We start from the raw sequence: 21,398 nt of genomic DNA on the forward strand, positions 1-21,398 counted from the left end.
GATGCCACCATCGCTTCCTTCCTCATGCGGCAGTTGAGGCACCGAACCTTCACGGTTCGCTATGCTCCTATACGGTGGCCCGGAGAAATCCCGAGCACACGCGGAGATAGTGGTCATATTTAGCAGGGCGGGGGGGGGGGGTCCTGGATTCCAGCCCTTGGCGACCAACCACGCTCCACCTTCCGTTGTTTACGAGTCTTCTCCGTTCAAACTGAAATTAAGTTGTGATGCGCTTGACTCGCCTGATGAATGGTGATCGTGTCGCACGTTGATGTTACGTAGCTCTGGTTCAAATAAAAATTGAGTACTAGTGTGTATGTACGTATATATGCGCGTGTGTGTCCTGCGTGATGTGGGGGAGCGGTAGTGTATCGGCTAGCGCGCTGCGCTAGGAACCTAGCCACCCAAGTTCGATTCCCGCTCACGGCCAACACCAGTACACGGTTATCTGAACTGGTCTTGGGCCTCCCCTCGGTCGACTCAGCCTCAATTGTGCACCTAGTGAGATGCGTGAAAACATTGCCACTAGGGAGAGAAAGGCGGCCGGGCGTGGTGCTGGCCACCGACCCTCACGTGTGCCGTTCCGGCCTTCATAGGTGCTCACTAACAGCACTTGCCCCAACAATCTGTTAAGGCTATACTGGGGGGGATGTTTGTCTTTGTCTGCGTGATGAAGAGAGAGCTCTTCATTTGACACACGCGCAGATGGCAACAGGCACATAACATAATAAACGACTGCCTGGTCACCTTTATATCCGCCGTGCTGTTATTTTACACACAATATCAGGTACTAATATAAGGCTGAGCCGGTTTCAGATATTCGCCACTGTTATTGGTCGTGAGCGGGAATCGAACTCTGGTCATCAACACATTGACACAGACAAAACCGCACATAAACACAGACAGACAAACTGAGACACACACATACACACACTGCATTCACAGACTCGACCCCCTCGCCTTCCCACTGGTTGAACTAATTATACTCTCCCGAGGCATACAAATACAAAAGTCCCCCGTATATCCATAGCAGACGTTTGGTGAAAGTGCTTTTAGCGAGCAGCTATAAAGGCCGGAACGGCACACGAAGGGGTGAGTACCCAGCACCACACACGGCCGCCTTTGTCTCCCTAGTGGCGATTTTTTTTTAATGCACGGCACCAGCTATTCATTCGAGACTATGTCGACCTTGGGGAGGCCCAGGACCGGTGCAGATATCTGTCACTGGTGTTGGCCGTGAGTGGGAATCGAACTCCGGTGGCCGGGTTCGTGGCGCAGTGCGCTGATCGCTGCACCACACACACAGTCAGTGCCGGATTAAGCTAGAGAGGGCCTGTAGCATATGTTATAAAGGGGCCCTAAATAAAAAAAAACACTTAAATATTAAAACACAAATGTTTAACTTGCATAGTAAAGTAATTGTATGTTTTCATTTGCTATGCAGCCAGATAATACGACAAATCGCTAACCGTAAACACCCAGTCGTTCATAAAAGTTGAAGGCGGTATAGTACTATAGTAATAGAGCAAGTGCAGAATCACTGAACCGCAATTGATAGCTTGAAAGCATTTAGGATAATCCGGCACTGCACACAGCACACACGCACGGTGAAGATCAGAGGCAAGACCCTATATCGCACCTCAGATTAGCACAGTTGGCCACGTGCGGTGCGAAAGAAGCTCAACGTGCCATACATACAAGGGGGGATTGCAAGGTACAGGCAGATACCCATCACCACCACCAATCGCTACAGCCATAACCATTACCCACGGGCACCACTACAACCTCAGCCACCCACTCCCACTACAACCACTACTTCCACGAACACCACTATAACCACCAGCAACCACCTCTACCACAACCACCACCACCACCGGCACTGCCAGTTCTTCCACCAAACACTACCAATCTCTCACCACCATCACCATCCACGATTACTACCAGGATCCACCACTGCCACCACCATCGCCACCACCACCCACCCCGCTACACCCCAAGCCGCAAATCCGCTTCTCCTCTCCCTTCTCCTCCTACTCCCCAGCGGCCTCCTGATCTTCCCCAATCTCTTCCTCCACTTCCCCCCCACTGCCCCTATTATTTTCCACCCCATTCTCCCCCTGCTCTTACTCCTCATCCCCCCCCCATCCTCCTCCTCCCCCAAAAGGAGACACCCCTGACGTCAACGAGTGGGGTTGGTTTCCACGGTGTAGAATTTTATTCGCGCGGTCGTCGCGAGGACACTTCACTTCTCCTCGCGTGTGGAGGACGTGTCGCATCTCCGACTCGTGGTGAGGACCACCCACCCCCTCCACCCCATCCACCCTCATCTCCTCACCCCGGCACGTCTCCTCTCGCCAGAGAGCGGTGTGAGCGAGCAAGGCACGCGAGGTGTTGCCAGGAGTGCCTCTTCAGAAGCCGGCATCTTCACTCAGCCGCCTGCCACAGGTGCGTTAAGCACAGACCCGCCACGTTCACCGTGCACCCTGCATGCGCTCAATCAGTGTGGAAGCCCCTCGTACGTTGAGTACCCAAGGTGGTGGTGGTGGTCGTGGTAATGGTGACCGTGGTGATCGTGCTGGTGATGGTTCTGATTGATGGTGGTGATTGTGATGGTGGTGATGCTGGTGGTGGTGATGCTGGTGGTGGTGATGATGGGTTTTCGTCGTGATGGTTATTATGGCGCTCGTGGTGGCGATGGTGGTAGTTGCGTTGATGGTAATTTTGGTGAAAGATGGTGTTCGTGGTGATTAAGGCACTCGTGGTAATGAGGATGTTGGTGGTGATGGTGGTGGTTATGCCAATGGAGCGTTGCGATCAGAAAATGCATTCGACTTTTGTCTGTTTTTTCTTTCTAGAATGTCGCACGCTCACGTGTAATGTCTCGAGAGTATGGAATGATGTCAGCGATTAGTTCTGGATAAATGACCGTACTTGATTATATTTGTTTTGCCATTGCAGTGACTTAAGTCACTCGAGCAAATGAGACTCACCCTGTCCTCTTGAGATCTCACCTGGTTAACACCAAACAAATTTGAAACTGAAATCACTCTGAACGCGTCCGAACTTGTCAGATGTTGGAAGCCAATCGGAATTCAGCCTGGTTACCACTTGGTTGAGCGACAAGCTAGCAGATGGCAGTATAGCAAACGTATTATTTAACAGATACAAATTAAGTCGTCACGCGCTACACGCGTCTGACGATTCGAAGTAAAAGCGGTCACTACAAACGCCTGATTTAAATCAGAACAATTTGAATCGGCGCTCTCTACGCCACGTGGGACGTGTGTATCAATCATCAGACGCGTGCAGCGCGTAATGACGCTTGATTTGTTTTCGGAGAGACCTGGTAAGATTGTAAATGTCGTGGCTTGGCTCTCCAACACACCGGTGTGCTGTGCTAGTGACGAATTGGCACGTTCTGTTTACGTGACAACCCTTACTGGTTGGCTGTGTCGGGTGGTGGCGGGTTTTAACGGCACACGTATATATTTACGCGATCTCACCCCACAAAAAACCTTTATTATGACAGACCTGGTAAGCAGTGAAAGGTGGACCGTGTTCACGAGCACTGTTATTACACTGTTGGATAAGGCTCTCCCCCCGAGTCAAGACGGTCATGGGGGGGGGGGTTGTTTGACTCGACTATACTTCACCACGCTGGTCAGTGAGGGTTGGACAAGCGGGAGGGCCAAGACCGGTTCACATATCACTTGCTACTGATGTTAGCCGTGGCCCGGAAGCGAACTCAGTAGTGCAGTGTCCTAACCACCCCGCCACTGCTGCCCTCTCACCACCACCGTGCTTCGAAGCCCCACGATGTGAATCCCGTTACGCAGACTGCCCAGCGGTAGGTTCTTGTGATGATGAAACTGTTTACGCCGTCGTTACCTTGCTTGCACGTATGCTACCCACTTTCTAATGGAAAAAAAAAACCCGCTGCAATCTTGAGCGAGTCACCATAACGTTCATCGACTCAGCAAGACATTCGTCAGTAATACTGCTCATCAACAAACAAAAAGCAAAACAATAGGCGGCATTACTGGTAATGGCCCTCCTTCACGGTGCATTAACCATTCGGTGTTTTTTTTTTCCCTTTCCCTTTCAGGGCAGTGTTATTGACACGAGCGTCGAGTTTGTATTTTGTTTCGCGCATCCCATGCACCGCCGCCAAGACGCGGAGTGGCCACTGCATCGCGAAACGTGCGCTCCCGCTCGATCGACGGGGGAGGGATTTAGAACTCGCGAGCGATCGCGCGCCCGTTAGATCATCGCAACGCTGCTGCTGCTGCTGCAGCAGGAGGGATGATTAGTGTTTTGGTGCCGCGTGTCAGGGCTGATCTCACCGCGCAGCAACGCGCTCGGGCCAGGAATAGCGCCACGATGTCGCACGCGCGGTGGCACGTGGAGAGATGGTGGTGGTTGGTGGGGGGGGGCTCCCTGCACTCCCTAGGGGGGGTGGGGTGGGGGGGCGCTCCCGGGGGGTCCCTCCCTCTCTTTCCATTGCGCACGACGAGCAGGGGCCTCCCCGCCAACACAGCGGCGCGTGCCTCTGCTGGGTCTTTCCGAACGCTCCACCACCACCACCCAGCACCACCCAGCACCACACACTCACACGAAAACAAACTTCTCCCGTCTTGCCTTAACAGACTGTTGGGGCAAGTACTGTTAGCGAGCACCTATGAAGGCCCGAACAGTACACGAGCGGATGGGTGTGGCGAGCACGACGCCCGGCCGCCTCCCGAGTGGCGATGTTTACACATCTCACCAGGTGCTCATTTGAGGCTGAGTCGACCTAGGGGAGGCCCAGGACCGGTTCACTGGTGTTGGCCTTGAGCGGGAGTCTAACTTGGGTCGCCGGGTTCGTAGTGCAGCGCGCTAACCGCTTCCCGCACACGCCTACCCCACACGCACACTCATCCCAAGCTGGCTTCCTCTCTCTTCCTCCCACTATGATCACCCTCTTTATCTCCATCTCCCCAGCCCCTCACCCTACCTACCGCTTCCTCCGTACAGCTCCGTTTCTCTCCCATCCATCTCTCGCCCACTCTCCCTCACTCCCTCGCTCCTGCGCGCTCTCTCTCTATATATATCTCTCTAATCGCGCTCCGCTATCTCCATTCCTTCCTCTCTTCCTAAGGGGCGCCACGGTCGTGAGATGTTAATAACCTCGCCTGGTATGCAGGAGGTCGTGGGTTCGATCCCGGCCGTGACGCCTGCTGTATATTTTGAGTTTGCGTGTTCTCCTCGTGGCCGCGTGGATTTTTTTGTCCGGGTGCTCCGGTTTTTCCCTCCACATTTAGAAACATGCGTTTGGAGTATTTGGCTGCTATACATTTCCACGTGATGATAAGGCACTTTGTTGAGCTTTCAATTGAGGCCAGGCTGCTTCTGAAAAATATCTGAATAGCTCAGTGGACCTTAACTGGTCAGTTTACTAAGTTTAGTTTAACGAATCTCCTTCTCTGCCTGCACCAACACTTCCACCACCATTACCACTCCCGCCACCACCCCTCCCACGATCACCACTTTCATCACGACCAACCACTCCCACCACCACACAACCACACCGCGCCCTCGTTCCAAAACAAACTCTTAGGGAGCAGTGTGTTTATATTTAAACACACACACGCTTATAGATATACTCGCGGGAAGTACCCGGCATTGCCCGGGCGAAAATATATTTCAAAACTTATCTTAAAAACCTTACATATACATACACAGATACTAAGGTATTGTGAAAGCCCGATGGGCCATTTGTCCATTTCTCCACCAACAAAATCATAAGAGGCTTGCATGAGTCCTAAAAGTTATAGAAAGTGGGGGCTAAATAGTTGATCTAAAAGGTTTCCGAAAATTGTCGACCTCCGCCCCTCAGAAAATACATTGACCCCCACGTAGGTATATATGCCTACACACCCTACATACAACAGAGTAAGTAGTATCTATTGATTCTGTAGTTGTATTTACTGACTGTACAGTAGTATCTACTGAGCCAGTAGTAGCTACTGACTGTTTAGTAGTATTTACTGACTAGTAACTACTGGGCCTACAGTAGTATCTACCGACTCTACAGTAGTAACGACTAACTGTATAGTAGCATCTGCTGACTCTATAGTAGTATCCACTGACTATAGTATTAACTACTAACTCTGTAACAGTATCTACTCACTCTATAGTAGTAACTACTAACTCTATAGCAGTATCTACTCACTCTGTAACAGTATCTACTGACTAGTAGCTACTGACCGTAGTAGTATCTACTGACAGTAGCAGTATTGACTGACTGTAGTGGTATATACTGACTGTTTAAGTATCTACTAACTCGATATAACAGTATCTACCAACATGATAGCAGTATCTACTATCACTACAGCTGTGCATACCGACTGTGGTGGTCCCTGCTTTCACTACAGCAGTGCATACTGACTGATGGTACCTGCTATGATAACAGCAGTGCATACTGACTGTGGTGGTACCTGCTATCACTACAGCGGTGTATACCGACTGTTGTGGAACCTACTTTCACTACAACAGTGCATACTGACTGTGGTGGTACCTGCTATCACTACAGCGGTGCATACCGACTGTGCTGGTACCTGCTATGATTACAGCAGTGCATACTGTGCTGGTACCTGCTATCACTACAGCAGTGCATACTGACTGTGGTGGTACCTGCTATGTTTACAGCAGTGCATACTGCTGTGGTGGTACCTGCTATCACTACAGCAGTGCATACTGACTGTGGTGGTGCCTGCTATGTTTACAGCAGTGCATACTGCTGTGGTGGTACCTACGATTACAGCAGTGCATACTGTGGTGGTACCTGCTTTCATTACAGCAGTGCATACTGTGGTGGTGCCTGCTATGATTACAGCAGTGTATACTGTAATGGTACCTGCTATGGCCACAGTAGTACGTACATGCTTACTCTATAGCAGTATATATAGTGACTCTATAGCACAAAGTACTCACATGACAGAGTTGCCGTGGTGAGGCCTAGTCCCGTGCAGAGCCCCCGGTTTCGCCTAGATTGCTCAGCCGGCTGAGGCTGTGGGCTGGGCCGCTACCCCCCCCCCCCCCACCATCGTAAACCCCACCGCTCGAGAGCCAAATCCCTCACAAGCGCGCGTACGCAGACAGACGGACAGACGGACAGAGAGACAGACAAAAAAATGGCTTTTCTAGGTTAGATACACACACACACACTTATATACACGCACACGTACGCAAAAAAACGCATCCACATGCATAAACATACCCGTAAACAAATACAAAGATCCCCCGCATAGCCTTGACAGATTTTTGGGGCAAGTGCTGTTAGCGAGCACCTATGAAGGCCACAAAGACCAAGATCCCCTGTATGGCCTTAACAGGCTGTTGGGGCAAGTGCTGTTAGCGAGCACCTATGAAGGCCACAAAGACCAAGATCCCCTGTATGGCCTTAGCAGGCTGTTGGGGCAAGTGCTGTTAGCGAGCACCTATGAAGATCACACACACACACACACGCACGACCGAAACTGAATTTCTGGTTTCGGCCGAAGCCGAAACTATGCCGAAAGTGGCCAATTTGCCAAACTTTCGGCGCCGAAACCGAAACCGAATTTCGGTCGGCCTCTAGCGCACATTTCAAACCGCACGGAGGCACGCACTCACAACCTCACGCGTCCGTGATGCGCGCACTCGAGTGCGGAGCGAGTTGACGCCGGCAATTGAGAGGTGCCCGCTCACAGCGCCTTGGCCCGAGCACGTTCATAGTTCATTTTCATAGTTCATTTATTTGGCTATAGCCCTGTGAGCCATTCGGCTCTTGAATCGGGTGCAACCGCAACAAACAAAAAACATGAACAAGAAAACATCTTAAAGTGATTATGTGACTGTGCAAACAGAAAATACAGGGAAAAAATATCAAAATATTCCTGAAATTGCACCGTACACCAACGCTGTGTGCGTGAATGAGGCCGCATGTAGGAGCGTCGTTGGTTACCCGGCGACCCGAGTTCGATTCCCGCTCACGGCCAACACCAGCGACGATTATCTGAACCGGTCCTGGGCCTCCCCTAGGTCGAGCCAGCCTCAAGTGGGCACCTGATGTGGTGTGTGTTAATACAACAGGGAGATCAAGTTGGCCGGGCGTGGTGCTGGCCACACACCCCTTCGTGTGCCGTGGCGGCCTGCACAGGTGGTGCTTGCCAAAAGCACTTGCCCCTACAGTCTGTAAAGGCTACACGGTGCATATTTGTCTTTGTGGTTATCAAGCTGCGCTACGAAACCGGCCATCCAAGTTCGATTCCCGTTCACGGCCGACACCAGCGATTATCTTAACCGGTCCTGGGCCTCCCCTAGGTCGACTCAGCCTTAAATTAGTACCTGTGTGTGGTGTGTCAAATATCAGCACTGGGGTTACAAAAAGTCGGTTGTGCGTGGTGCTGGCGATCCACCCCCTCGCGTGCCGTGCTAACAGCACTGACCCAACAGGGCTTCAAGTGGGATCTTTATCTTTTGTAAGTGTGCACGTGACGCATATCTACAGATGGCCGCGTGGTGCAATGCGTAAACATCAGTAATGGGGAAGACAAAAGCGGCCGGGCGTGGTGCTGCTGGCCACCCACCCCCTCGTGCGCCGTGGCGACCTTCGTGTGTGCTCGCGAACAAGCACTTGCCCCAACAGTCCGCCAAGGCTTCACGGGGGACCTTTGCCTTTGTGCGTGCCCAGCGCAGACGCAATGCTCGCGCTGCGCAGCCGCCCCGAGGGTCCCCGTGGCCTCGGGCCCCCCCCCAAGAAGGCGAGCCCGACGTGCGCGACGACCCCGCGAGGTGTCGCCGGTGGGGACGTGATCCTCACGCTCGACCAGCTGCTGAAACGCGACGGCGGCGGCGGCGACGGCGGCGTCGTCGGAGCGAGGGCTGCCCGCCCCAAGGAGACGGAGCCTCCGAACGGGAGACACAAGACGAAGAAGAAGGCTGCGTGTCTCAGCGGGGTGGGTGACAGCTTCTGCCACGGTTCCCCTCCACACCGCCCCCCCCCCCGCCACCCACCCAACCCAGGCCGGCCCGGGAACATCCCCGGGACAGACCCATAGGCCACGTGGGTCCGTGCGCACCCCGACGATCGTAAATGCCACAAGTACTGCATAGTGCTGATAATAACAATTATGATAAAAGGCAAAGCAACGTCCTATGATCGGGCGCTTTGGTGGAGAGGGTGGGTGGTGGAGCGCGCTGCGAGTCGGCTATGAGCGACCACACACTTAGCATTGGTTGACTGATTGGGGATTTCGACAGAACGCCTTGGATGCTGGAGTGGAGAGTGCGTGAAGGGGAGTGGAGTGAGATGAGAGGGAGAGGTAGGAGAGTGGGTTGAGGGGAGTAGAGTGAGATGAGAGGGAGATGTAGGGGAGTGCGTGGAGGAGAGGAGAGTGAGATGAGAGGGAGCGGTAGGAGAGTGGGTTGAGGAGAGTAGAGTGAGATGAGAGGGAGCGGTAGAAGAGTGGGTTGAGGGGAGTAGAGTGAGATGAGAGGGAGATGTAGGGGAGTGCGTGGAGGGGAGTAGAGTGAGATGAGAGGGAGATGTAGGGGAGTGCGTGGAGGAGAGTAGAGTGAGATTAGAGGTAGACGGAAAGGAGCCCACGGAGGACGTTGAAGCAGGTGACTGTGACACCGAATTCGATCCGGGGTTGGAACTGGAAGCCAGTAGACAGACTGGAGTCGTAGCTCGTGAGCTCGGTGTCACGACGCGCTGCGGTCTCCTTGCCAGGTGTTGGAGGAGATCGCCAAGCTGAGCCAGGACTTCTCCACGTACCAGGAAGAGCTGCGCAGGAAGTCCAACACGAGCAGGTAAACAAGCTCTCAGGATCTGCAGGTGACAGGTGAACGTCCCCGAATTGTGGATGCCCCTCTGATCAGGGTCTCACCTGCAAAATAAACGTCTGGCCTCAGTGGGGCCTTTCGAGCTATCCGCCCAAGGGCAGGTCCGTGGATCAAGTTCACGTCATGCTCAATGAGCTCACTTGCCCCATGCTCATCATACGATGTCACACTTAATTAGGAAATGCAGGACTCTCATCTGGTTTTAAATAGAAGATTTTATTGACCGATGATAATATTAATCAGCCATGATATATCCACTGCTGGATGAAGGCCTCCCCAAGTTGTCACCATCTCTCACAGGAATAAATGCACAAGGGTCCACGTCGCTCCTGCACCTAAATATAATCGCCCTCCAGATTTGTTTCCAGCAGCATTTGTTTCAGAAGCAAAACCCTGGACGGGTGTCAACTTCTGGGTTTAATCAGCAGAGTGTACCCTGAAGGACCGACTACGTACTCCTCGTTCACTTCGAATAATGGGTCGGAACAAAACGTACAAATCAGATGAGACACGCAGTACAAACGAGGTTGTGCAAAATAGACAGACAGTACAAGGTAGTACATACATGAAGTACAGCACAAAGGTGATAATATCTACGGGGCAGCCAGGACAAGGAGACAAACAGTACAATCAATACAGTACTGGCAGTGTTCATCAGTACAAACGAGACCGGCAGTACAGAGCATTCTTATCGAAGAGACAGTACAAGGGAAACAGTAGATACGATGCAGATAATCAGCTACAAGCGATACAGACCAAACAAGGCAGCACAAACACGACAATATCAATCTATGCGCATCATCGATTCGCTTCCCGTAATCGTGAACCATTCCGTTCGTAACCTTCCCACCGAGCGCCTCCACGCAACCTCCCCACCACGAGTGACCCGCACAGCTCTTGATATATTTTTCTCCCCCCGGTTGTGACTCCAGTCCCAGGTCCGCGTCGTCGTTGTCCTGCGCCTGCAACGGCCCCGAGACGACCCCCGTCGCGACCCCGTCCCCTCCTCCGACCTGCACGCCGACCCCGGAAGACCACGGCCCCACGGAGCAGATGATGAACGCGAGGAACACGTGGCTGAGCTTCCACCTCGGCGTGGAGGAGAGAGAGGAGGAGGAGGAAGGGGAGAGGGAGCACGAGTGCGCGGCCATCCCTCCCACGGTTCCTCCACGGAGCACCTCTATCGTGGGAGGGCACAGCTCCTCGCCGTGCGCTCCTCGAAGCAGCAGCAGCAACAGCAGCAGCAGACTGATGCAGCTGGTGATGCAGCAGCAGCAGAAGCCCTTGGACAGTCGCTCTAGTGTGGAGCAGCAGAAGCAACAGCAGCAGAAGCAACAGCAGCAGCAGCAACAAAAACAGCAGCAGCAGCACCTGGACAGCCGCTCTCATGCAGAGCCGGAGTCCCTCGGCCGCCCGGTCACTCTTAAGGCGTCTTCTCCACCGCGACAGGGAGCTGCGAAATCAGTGGGAACGGTGAGCCGCAGCAGTAGGAGCGGCAGGAACAGAGGCAGCAGCAGCAGCAACGGCAAAAGCAGCATCAGCGGCATCAGCAGCGGCAGCAGCAGCGGCAGCAGCAGCGGCATCAGCATGAAAGCGCCCACTACGCCCGAGCTTGGGAGTCGAATCCGGGTGGATGGCGTCTGCGGTCGGGTCGGGTCGGCGGACGCAGCGTGGCGGAGACACCCGGTGGATGTTGGCCGTGCGGACGCGATGCAGGTACGCGTGGTTTTGCCGATGTGTTCGCGAGCACCTTGTTTAAGGCCGACGCGGTGCACGAGAGGGGTTACTGCGGACACCACCACGCCCGGCCGCCTTTGTCTCTCCACCGATGTCGTTTACGCACACGATTGGTGGCACAGCAATGGGCCCGCTGCGCTACGAACCCGGCCACCCGAGTTCGATTCCCGCTCACGGCCAACACCAGTGACGAGTATCTGAACCGACCCTGGGCCTCCCTTAGGTCGACTCAGCCTCAAATGAGTGCATGGTGCGATGTGTAAAGACAAAGGCGGTCGGGCGTGGTGCTGGCCACCCACCCTCTCGTGTTTCATCCCAGGCTTCGTAGATGCTCACCGACAGGACTTGCCCAGACGGTCTGTTGAGGCTATGCAGGGGATCTTTGTCTTTGTATGGAGAGCGGTGGCGCAGTAGTTAGCACGCGTTGCTGCATAGCCTGGCCATCGCAGTTGGACTCCCGGCCATGGTTACCATCAGTGGCGAGTGATACTTCAACGAGTACTCTGCTTGTCCCAAGTCACCCAAGTATTGGGGAGACAAAGGCGGCCTAAATAGGTTATACGGGGAGGGTCTTTGTGTTCGTTTACGTGTGCGAGTGCGTGCGTGCGCTCGCTGACGGCACTTGCCTCAATAGCACCTTGAAGGCTATGCGGGAGATCTTTGTCTTTGCGTATAAGGGCGCGGTAGTGCTTAGCGCTACGCTGCGCTACGAAACCCAGCAACTCAAGTTCGATTCCCGTTCACGGCCAACACCAGTGACGATGATCTGAACCGGTGTTGGGCCTCCCCTAGGTCGACTCAGCCTCAAATGTGTACCTGGTGCGGTGTGTAAACATCGCCGCGAGAAAGACGAATACGGCGGGGCGTGGTGCTTGCCACCAACCCCATCGTGTGCCGTGCCGGCAGCACTTGCCCCAACATTACGTTAAAGGCTACAAGGGGAAATTTATCGTTGTGTGTCTTCTCTGTCTCTTTGTTAGCTCTGACTCCGCCGTGTAAGTCTGTCTGTCTGCAACACGTCAAATCTGTCTAACTGTGTCTGTCTCCGCGGCTCTGTGTGCTTGTCTCTGTTGTGCATGCGCGTATCATCGGCGTAACGCGGTGCACAGCTAAAACAAAACAAAAAATAGCCAACCAAACGAGCGAGCAAAGTCAATCCTGGCCTGAGTCTCCCTCCACCCTCGTATTCGTCAGGGGGGTGGAGGCGATGGGGGGGGAGGGGGGTCACGTACTTGCCATGCGTTCCTACGCACATCCCCCGGTGCCAGATGGAGACCTCACCGCGCCCGTGTTCGTGTGCTTTAACGCACATGAACACGGCATTGCTTTTCCTAGTTCACTTTAAATAACTCCTGCGTGCCATGCATTATTAACATGATTGACAACGCCACGAACACGCCTAGGGAATCTACCCCCCCCCCCGCCCGCCACTACTCTGCCCCCCCCACCCAGAGTTGCCAGATCAGAGGTTTTAAAAAATGATGTATATACCTCTGTATATGATGGGTATGATGAAGTATATTTGACCATACTTCACCACCCCGATCAATTCCAACTGTAGTTTGGTTTTATGTAAATGTGGGTTAAACTTAAAGGAGATCATTAATTGCATAAGCGTTATCTTTCATAAATTTACTTGGAAGTAAATGTTGATACAATGCCGTGTTTCCTGTGCTCACTGATTATATATTGTCGATGATGATATATATTTAAGTTCCAATCAAAGTTGTGGGTAGACTCGGCTCATCATCACTCAAGTTGCAATTAAAATAAGTACTACTTTGTCAAAAGTAAACAGCGGTGGTACAGCTTTCCCTTGGACATAAGAATTTCCACGAATTTCTTTAATCGAGAGAAGTTCATATTGTCACGTGCGGGAAAAAAAAAACCCTCGGCCTAGAAAAGTGGAATTTCCACCACCTTCTTCGATCGAGGGAAGTTTAGATTGTTCCGTGGAGAGAGACTGGCCCCCACCACAGGAATGTGCACATTTCCACCTCTAACTCTGCGCCGCAAATAGAGGTGAGCACGGGCTTGACCACGCAGACAATGTGACTTGACCTTGTGAGCGGGCGGCCCAGCAGTGGGAACGTGCGCAAGTTGACACTCGGACACCGACGCTCAGGGCTTCATCCCAGTCCCCCCCCCCCCACCACCATCTACCATCCCCGCCAAATATTCTCCGGGTCACTGGTAGAACGGCGTTAGGTGACGCGTGACAAATCCGTAGCCGCAGCCAAAGGCGCCTGCCGGATGCGGTGTGCCAGGTGCGGCGATATCTTTTGGGTCGCCCGGCTGAAAGTGAAGTAAGCCATCAGCGCGTCTCACACGGACTCCCTAGGGTCACCGACCAGCGCCTGTTCCGTGCCCTTCCCTCGTTAGAGGCAGAGGTGTGAATGGTTCTCATGCTCATTCCCTCGTTAGAGGCAGAGGTGTGAATGGTTCTCATGCTCAAGCTACACAGATGAAAGCGCGCGTTCGAGGACGGATCGATAACGTCCTACACACATACTGCGCACGTCAATGTTGGCCGTGTCACCCCTGTCCGCGCGCGTGGCGACCCGCAGGGCGACGAATCGACGGGCACCCTGCCGCCCCTACAAACGCGCTTCTCTCTGCCCGCCCGTCCCTCCAAGCGCCGTCTACCCTCCCGCTGGGCCGGCCGCGCCCCTCCGGAGAGCCCCGACTCCGGCCGGCAGGAACCACCGAGCCGGCAGGAGCCCACCGCTCGGCCGGCTCCTAAAGGCGCGCGCGTGCCCACCGCGTGCCCGCCGGCGCCCGGAGTCGCCAGGCCCCCCGCTGACTCGTACAACATTCACGACATCATGGACATTCTCTCGTGGGGGGACCTGCGGTCATCCGCCGTGTGAAGTGAAAAAATAAAAGAGCACCCAGCGCTCGCTCCCCGCCCCTCCCCCCGCCGCGCGCGCCACACGTGGAGGGGCACGCACGAGCATGCACGCGACGTATGTCAGCACACAAAGACAAAGATCCCCCGTATAGACCTTAACATAATGCTGGGGCAAGTGCCGTTAGCGAACACCTATGAAGCCCGACACGGCACACGAGAGGGGATGGGTGGCCAGCGCCACGCACGGCCGCCTTTGTCTCCCCCGTGCTGTTGTATTCACACACACACCACATCAGGTGCCCATTCGAGGCTGAGTCGACATAGGGGAGGCCCAGGACTGGCTGGTTGTAAGCGAGAATCGAACTCGTGTCGCTGGGTTTCGTAGCGTGGCGCACTGCCCGCTATACACAACCGCTACCCCCCCATCCCACACACAAAGGGTTGGTGTTCTATGCATGTCAGCAAAAAACTCTGCCGAGGCCATCAGTACCTGCGTGCGAATGCGACACGCAGAGAGCGGGACTGTAAATATTCACCCGTTATCGCTCCAACGCGTAAGATGAATGTTGCAAAAGACTCGCTGGGGCTTCCCCCCCCCCCAGAATGATTCTGGAATACACTGCAGGAGGATTGTGCTCAGCTGGGATCTTCATCTTCTCTATTTGATCGCTAAATTCTAATTTGCTGTCCCAGCTGTGTTCCAAACGTGCGGCGTAATGCTCTGTACCAATACTGTAAGAATAGTTCAACGCTTAGGCTTTCGCGACCAATATTATTCATAATAAAGGTGTTTGGGTTATATCGCGTAAGTATAAATGCGTCGTAACCCTCCACCACCCGACACGGCCAGTGAGGTTAGTTTACTACTTCAACCCACCGGTGTGTTGGAGAGTGAATCCACAACATTTACAAATTGAATTAAACGTTTCGCTGGTAATTAAATCAAGCATCATCGGGGGATATGCCAGAATAATTATCAGGACTCAGCAACCCGAGTTCGATTCCTGGCCACGGATAACATCAGTGGTGAGTGACATCTGAAACCGGCCATTGGCACTTCACTCCCCTTCAACAAACCGCATGGTGAAATATGGTCAGCACCCCCCCCCCTCCCTATCGCGCCCACCCCCATCACCTCCCACCCATGGCCAACCACCAACAGCGTGAGCAGGTCGTCATCCAGCAGCGGATTGACAGAGGGCTGTACATATATTTGTTTTCATTGTAATTGTAACACGATGCCTTGCAATGTGATGTTGTAACGTTTCGTGAATAGAATGTGATGCAACCAATGCCCTATTACAAACAGAATGTGCATGGCATGCCGGCCGCGTCCAGACGGATGCGTTGTTAAACTTGTGACATGCCGTGATCATGAGGTGCGCTGTAAATTATTAGCATTATTTATAAGTGATAAGAATATGGGGCCGTCTGTAAATGACGTCACGCACCTGGGGGGGGGGGGGTGTCAGACATTTGTGATGATGTGTGATGAGGGGGGGGGGGATTTGAGAAATGTGACGTCACATCAAAATGCGCAACTCTAAATAAATATAGAATTGTTATAACAACACTAATTCAGATTAATTTTCATTATTAACTTTTTGATTATTTAAATTTACTAAGGTCACCTTTTATTTATTCCATGAAGGAGCATTTTGCTTCTCCATGGGAGAATGGAGAAGCATACATTTTGAAAAATGTTTTAATGATTGTTATTAAACATTTTTATTTTAGTGATTCTACCTGGGCTTTTCATTCTGTGGAATGAATATATGATTGTTATAATTGTACTCTCCATTTTGCTTCGTTCTACTACAAAGTTTCAAGTATTTTTTATAGTTATAATTACTTTTAATATATGATAATTATAAGATAATTTCAATATAATATTCTGAACATCTGCAGTTTTTGTTAGACGTTGAATATTTTCAAGTGAATTTTATGCAAAATTTAAGCTTTCCAACGCTTCCTTTTTAATACATGTTTTCTCCTACAACATCAGAGTGCAGCGCCACATTAAATACGCACTACAATGACAATAGTTTAAAGTAATTTGAAGCATGTTTTATTTTCAAAATGGAAATATGTTTTGGGGGGGGGGCAGAGCTTTGTGACGTCATATTTGAGGGGGGTCTGACTTTTTGTGACGTCGTGTGACGCGGGGGGGGGGGGGGTCAAAAATCGTCCAAAATCGCGTGACGTCATTTATGGACGTCCCCTATGAACACCGGAATACTGCACACGGATACGAACACATAGGCAAAGGTCCTCCATATAGCCTTTAACAGACTGTTGGGGCAAGTGATGTTAGCGAGTAGCACCCTATGAAGGCCGGCACGGCACACGAGGGGGTGGGTGGCCAACACCACGCCCGGCCGCCTTTGTCTCCTAAGTGGCGATGTTTATACACAGCACCAGGTACTCGTTTGAGGTTTGAGTCGACCTAGGGGACGCCCAGGACCGATTCAGATAATCGTTACTGATGTTGGCCGTTAGCGGGAATCGAACCTGGGTCGCCGGGTTCGTAGCGCAGCGCGCTAAACGCTGCACTACCACTCCTCACATAGACAACAACAACCGCCATTCGCCACTATCACCACGGCGCTTGTGCCAGGCCATGTGCACGTTGAGGTCACGTGAAGTATCGAATGCCGGCTGGCAGGAGGTCACGGGACAGACCCAGCAGGTGCCATGGGTCGACCTGATTGAGATGACTGGCCGATGGACCACCTGTAGATACACACACATCCTGAATATGATCACGTGGGTATGCAATTTACATAGGATATGAACACACAGATCCATTGAAATCACGTGAGTATGCAATGTACTTCTGTATTAACACACGAACACACAGATACACTGAATATGAACGCATGGACATGCAGTGTACATTGTATATATTCACAAACCGAGTTGAACGTTGGCTTAAATATTTATATTGAAGTGTTCTTGCCATCGCTGTTTTAGATGTTTTCATTTTTTTTTAAGATGACTGATGTGCAAAAGCAATGTGCCGTGGTTTTGTGTACGTTGTACAAATGACATCGTTATGAATAGTATTTCACCATTTGTAGATAACGCTTGAGTATTTAATGTTATATGAGGCATGCAGCAACTTGTATATTCGTACAGATCTTACCAGTGTCTGTACGCTCACTTGTACGCGTACCAGTACACGTACCTGTAAATAGTGGAAATACGTACATGTGACAAAACCGTCCCATCCAATAGCCAGAGGTATAATTGGGAGATGCCCAAAGAAAACGCGTCCACATATTTCTAGATACACCGCAGATATCACATTTACGGCAAATACCCATGCCATCAACGGTACCTGCGGTGCTTCTTGATCTTACAATCATAATGACAGACAACGGTCAGTAGATAACAAGTAACATGATGAAGATGATAACGATTACAAAACTAACATCTTTGAAAAAATACCAATAATCCCGTGATTTGAAAAGAACGGTATTGCGGCCGCTCGTCAATAGCCAGAACAAAAAAATACATGGAAAACAAGAACACGTGGTCAACGTTGCGCCAACGTTCGTCTAACGTTGTCGTGACGCTTCCAACCACGTGCCAACGTTGACCTACGTTGACCTAACGTTGGCACGTTTGCCGGGTTGGTGTCTCTAGTAGAGCAATCGCAATCGGCCGAATACCTTCACTCAAAGATTGTTTGTTTTTTATCGCTCTCCGGCTCGCGGCTTCATCAACAACACAACAACCTCGTACGCTAGTTTGATGAGTTCGAATTCGCTGTCTATGCTGAGTGAATGGCCCATTCTGTGCAAGGGCCTTATCGGATCTCTCGCGGATCTGTCGCGTGATGGGCTGGAACGGCGGCACATCTGAGTTTAGTTGTTCGTCTGTCAGTGACGGGCGAGTGAAGTTCACCTGTCGATCTGCCGCGCGGGAAGTGCCCGTCGCCATCCACGCATGCTGTATATTGTCCATCGCTGTGAACACGTGCTGTAAGTATGCCTGTAAACATATTTAAAGAATAAAGGAATACAATTCAAATATATATACGTGTGTGTGTGTGCGTGCGTGTGCACCTGTCAACGGTTTGTGCAGACGGTGTAAACAACTTCGCACTGCCGACTGAGACAAACACAGACACGTGCACAGAAACAACAACAACAACCGCCATTCGCCAATAAGTGGCGATGCACTTTGAGGTCACGCGAAGTGTCGAAGGCTCCCTGTCAGGTAACGGGACAGACCCCAGGTGTTCAAGGGTTAACTGACCGTGGATGACAGTCAAAATGCACAACCTTTGCAAGCCACTGTGCCACCCTGGTGTGCTTTACCCGTCCGACACGTTGGCCATTGTTGTGAGCTTCGCTCCTTCTTCACCCTCCGTCGTTGTTGGAGGGCGACCGACTCCGAGTGCCCGGTAGGACACAGAGGTTGGCCGATTAAGCAGTCGCAGAGCTGCGCCTTTGCCACGGACTCGGGGTGCAAGATGTACAAAGCAGACTTTCGAGGCAGGCAGATGCGACGATGCCATCGGACAAGAGCTAAATATATACATCCTCTAAATCTTGGCGAGGCCGAGTAATATGGTCGAATTTTTGCTAAACTGAGTGGGCATGCGGTGGGGGGGGGCTGTTATTTTAAAGTGACATTTGCTTACGAAAAGTCTAGACCGACAGAATGTGAACCTCATTGCTGTCAGCAAAGCAGATCCGAGACTGATTGGTGGTGGCTGGCACTCGGCTTTTTTTTTGAAAAAAAAAATATGGACAGTGTCACTGAAGGTGGAAGGAAAGAGAAGGGTAATTAAGTGAGAAGGAGGAGGGTGATGAGTTCCAGAGTTTAGTAGCACGAGGGTCAGGAGGAGGGTGATGATGGTGATGAGTTACAGAGTTGAGCAGCACGGGGGTCAGCAGGAGGAGGATGATGGTGATGAGTTACAGAGTTTAGCAGCACGGGGTCAGGAGGAGGGTGGTGATGGTGATGAGTTCTAGAGTTTAGCAGCACGGGGGTCAGCAGGAGGATGATGATGGTGATGAGTTCCAGAGTTTAGCAGCACGGGGGTCAAGAGGAGGATGATGATGGTGATGAGTTCCAGAGATTAACAGCACGGGGGTCAGCAGGATGAAGATGGTGATGAGTTACAGAGTTTAGCAGCACGGCGGTTAGCAGGAGGATGATGATGGTGATGAGTTACAGAGTTTAGCAGCACGGGCGTCAGCAGGATGATGATGGTGATGAGTTCCAGAGATTAGCAGCACGGGGGTCAGGAGAAGGGTGATGATGGTGATGAGTTCCAGAGATTAGCAGCACGGGGGTCAGCAGGATGAAGATGGTGATGAGTTCCAGAGTTTAGCAGCACGGGGGTCAGCAGGAGGATGATGATGGTGATGAGTTCCAGAGTTTAGCAGCACAGGGGTCAGGAGGAGGGTGATGATGGTGATGAGTTCCAGAGTTTAGCAGCACGGGGGTCAGCAGGAGGAGGATGAGGTCCATGAGACTCGTCTCGCCCTTGCACTGTTCACTCTGCACAGCTCTCCCCTGAGCACGGCCGTGCCTGCGTCGCCTGACCTCTTGCTGACAGCACCGCAAGGTCGGGGCTGATGATTTGCGCTGCCTGCGCTCACAGTACGCTGAGGTTGCAGAGCGCCTGGTGTAAATGCTGCGCGTGTGTGCATTTGCATCCGCGGAACTGCATGCACACGGATGTAATGTGCACACACGCCGGAGCATAGAATCACCCCCCTCTATTCTCTGAATCTGTCTTTCTCCGTGTCTCTCTGTCTGCAACTCTAAGTGTAGCTGTCTCTTCGTCTGGGTCCAGGTGTCTCCCTTCCATTCATCTCTCTTCGTGTGACCATCTCTCTGTCTCTGTGCGTGTGCCCGTATTTCTCGCTGTTTCAGTCTTCTTGTGCGTCTGTCTGTCTCTCTCTCTCTGAATGCCTTTCAACGTCTGCGTGTCTCGTCTAAGTCTCGTGGGAGGAGAAGGCCGACGGTTCGGGACAGTGGCGTCGCGGCTGAATCGGATCGACCGGTGACTGTCGACACTCAGGGACAGGAAGGGGGCTCGCTTGGGGCCTTTGCCACGAGGGACCCCTCGGAAGGGGCCTCGCTTGGCGGCTCTGCTAGGAAGGACCCCTAGGAAGGGGCCTCGCTTGGGGCCTTTGCCAGGAGGGACCCCTCGGAAGGTGGTTCGCTTGGGGGCTGTGCTAGGAAGGACCCCTAGGAAGGGGACTCACTTGGGGGCTCTGCTAGGAAGGACCCCTAGGAAGGGGGCTCACTTGGGGGCTGTGCTAGGAAGGACCCCTAGGAAGGGGCCTCGCTTGGAGGCTCTGCTAGGAAGGACCCCTAGGAAGGGGGCTCACTTGGGGGCTCTGCTAGGGAGGACCCCTAGGAAGGGGGCTCACTTGGGGGCTCTGCTAGGAGGACCCCTAGGAAGGGGGCTCACTTGGGGGCTCTGCTAGGAAGGACCCCTAGGCGTTGGCGCCAGACGGTGGATGCTCCTACGCACCGTCGCTGCGTCTGCTTCCACGGGACTATTGGGCGAGTTTAATATTGGTAATTGAAACAGACTCGTATTTTAAGACTGCACTTATAAATAAAATAAAGCACGGGGATTCGCAGAATTATTCATTTATAGCTCCTAAGGTGTTTACCTAAGTATTTTATATTTGCAGTGCCATGTGGTCTGTATCTCCTGCTTGACAAGCGAACACAGCTGTTGTTATGGGGAGGTTAAACCTATTCAGGTCCAACCCGACGCATACCATTCATATTTCTGAGACGCAAGCAAGAGCGGGCCAGGAGATGGCACATCTGGAGCTATTAGTAATTATTATTAAATCAAGGGAGACTTGACTTTATTGGCGGTGATTGATGCACCACAACAACAACGTGGTAAACTCGCTGGCAAAGCCGGTCTAGCAAGGGAGCCTGTCATTGTTAGGGACTT

General features: G+C 52.3%; 1 protein-coding gene across 2 annotated transcripts; it reads left to right on the top strand.

The window, feature by feature from the left end:
• The first annotated feature begins 2,153 nt into the window (after positions 1–2,153).
• On the top strand, positions 2,154–18,494 carry LOC116953010 (uncharacterized). Of its 2 annotated transcripts, none has more exons than XM_032972823.2 (5): positions 2,154–2,445; positions 8,719–8,978; positions 9,755–9,834; positions 10,800–11,583; positions 14,172–18,494. In XM_032972823.2, the coding sequence occupies exons 2-5, from the start codon at positions 8,724–8,726 to the stop codon at positions 14,472–14,474; spliced, it is 1,422 nt and encodes a 473-aa protein (XP_032828714.1). In that variant the 5' UTR covers positions 2,154–2,445; positions 8,719–8,723; the 3' UTR covers positions 14,475–18,494. The 2 variants fall into 2 exon arrangements, with proteins under 2 accessions (XP_032828714.1, XP_075929667.1); XM_076073552.1 differs by having other exon boundaries at positions 2,155–2,445; positions 8,714–8,978.
• Positions 18,495–21,398: the final 2,904 nt, after the last annotated feature.

This window comes from Petromyzon marinus, chromosome 3 (genome assembly GCF_048934315.1).
Source record: "Petromyzon marinus isolate PM22_M1 ecotype Great Lakes invasive population chromosome 3, UKy_Petmar_22M1.pri1.0, whole genome shotgun sequence".
Lineage (NCBI taxonomy): Eukaryota > Metazoa > Chordata > Hyperoartia > Petromyzontiformes > Petromyzontidae > Petromyzon > Petromyzon marinus.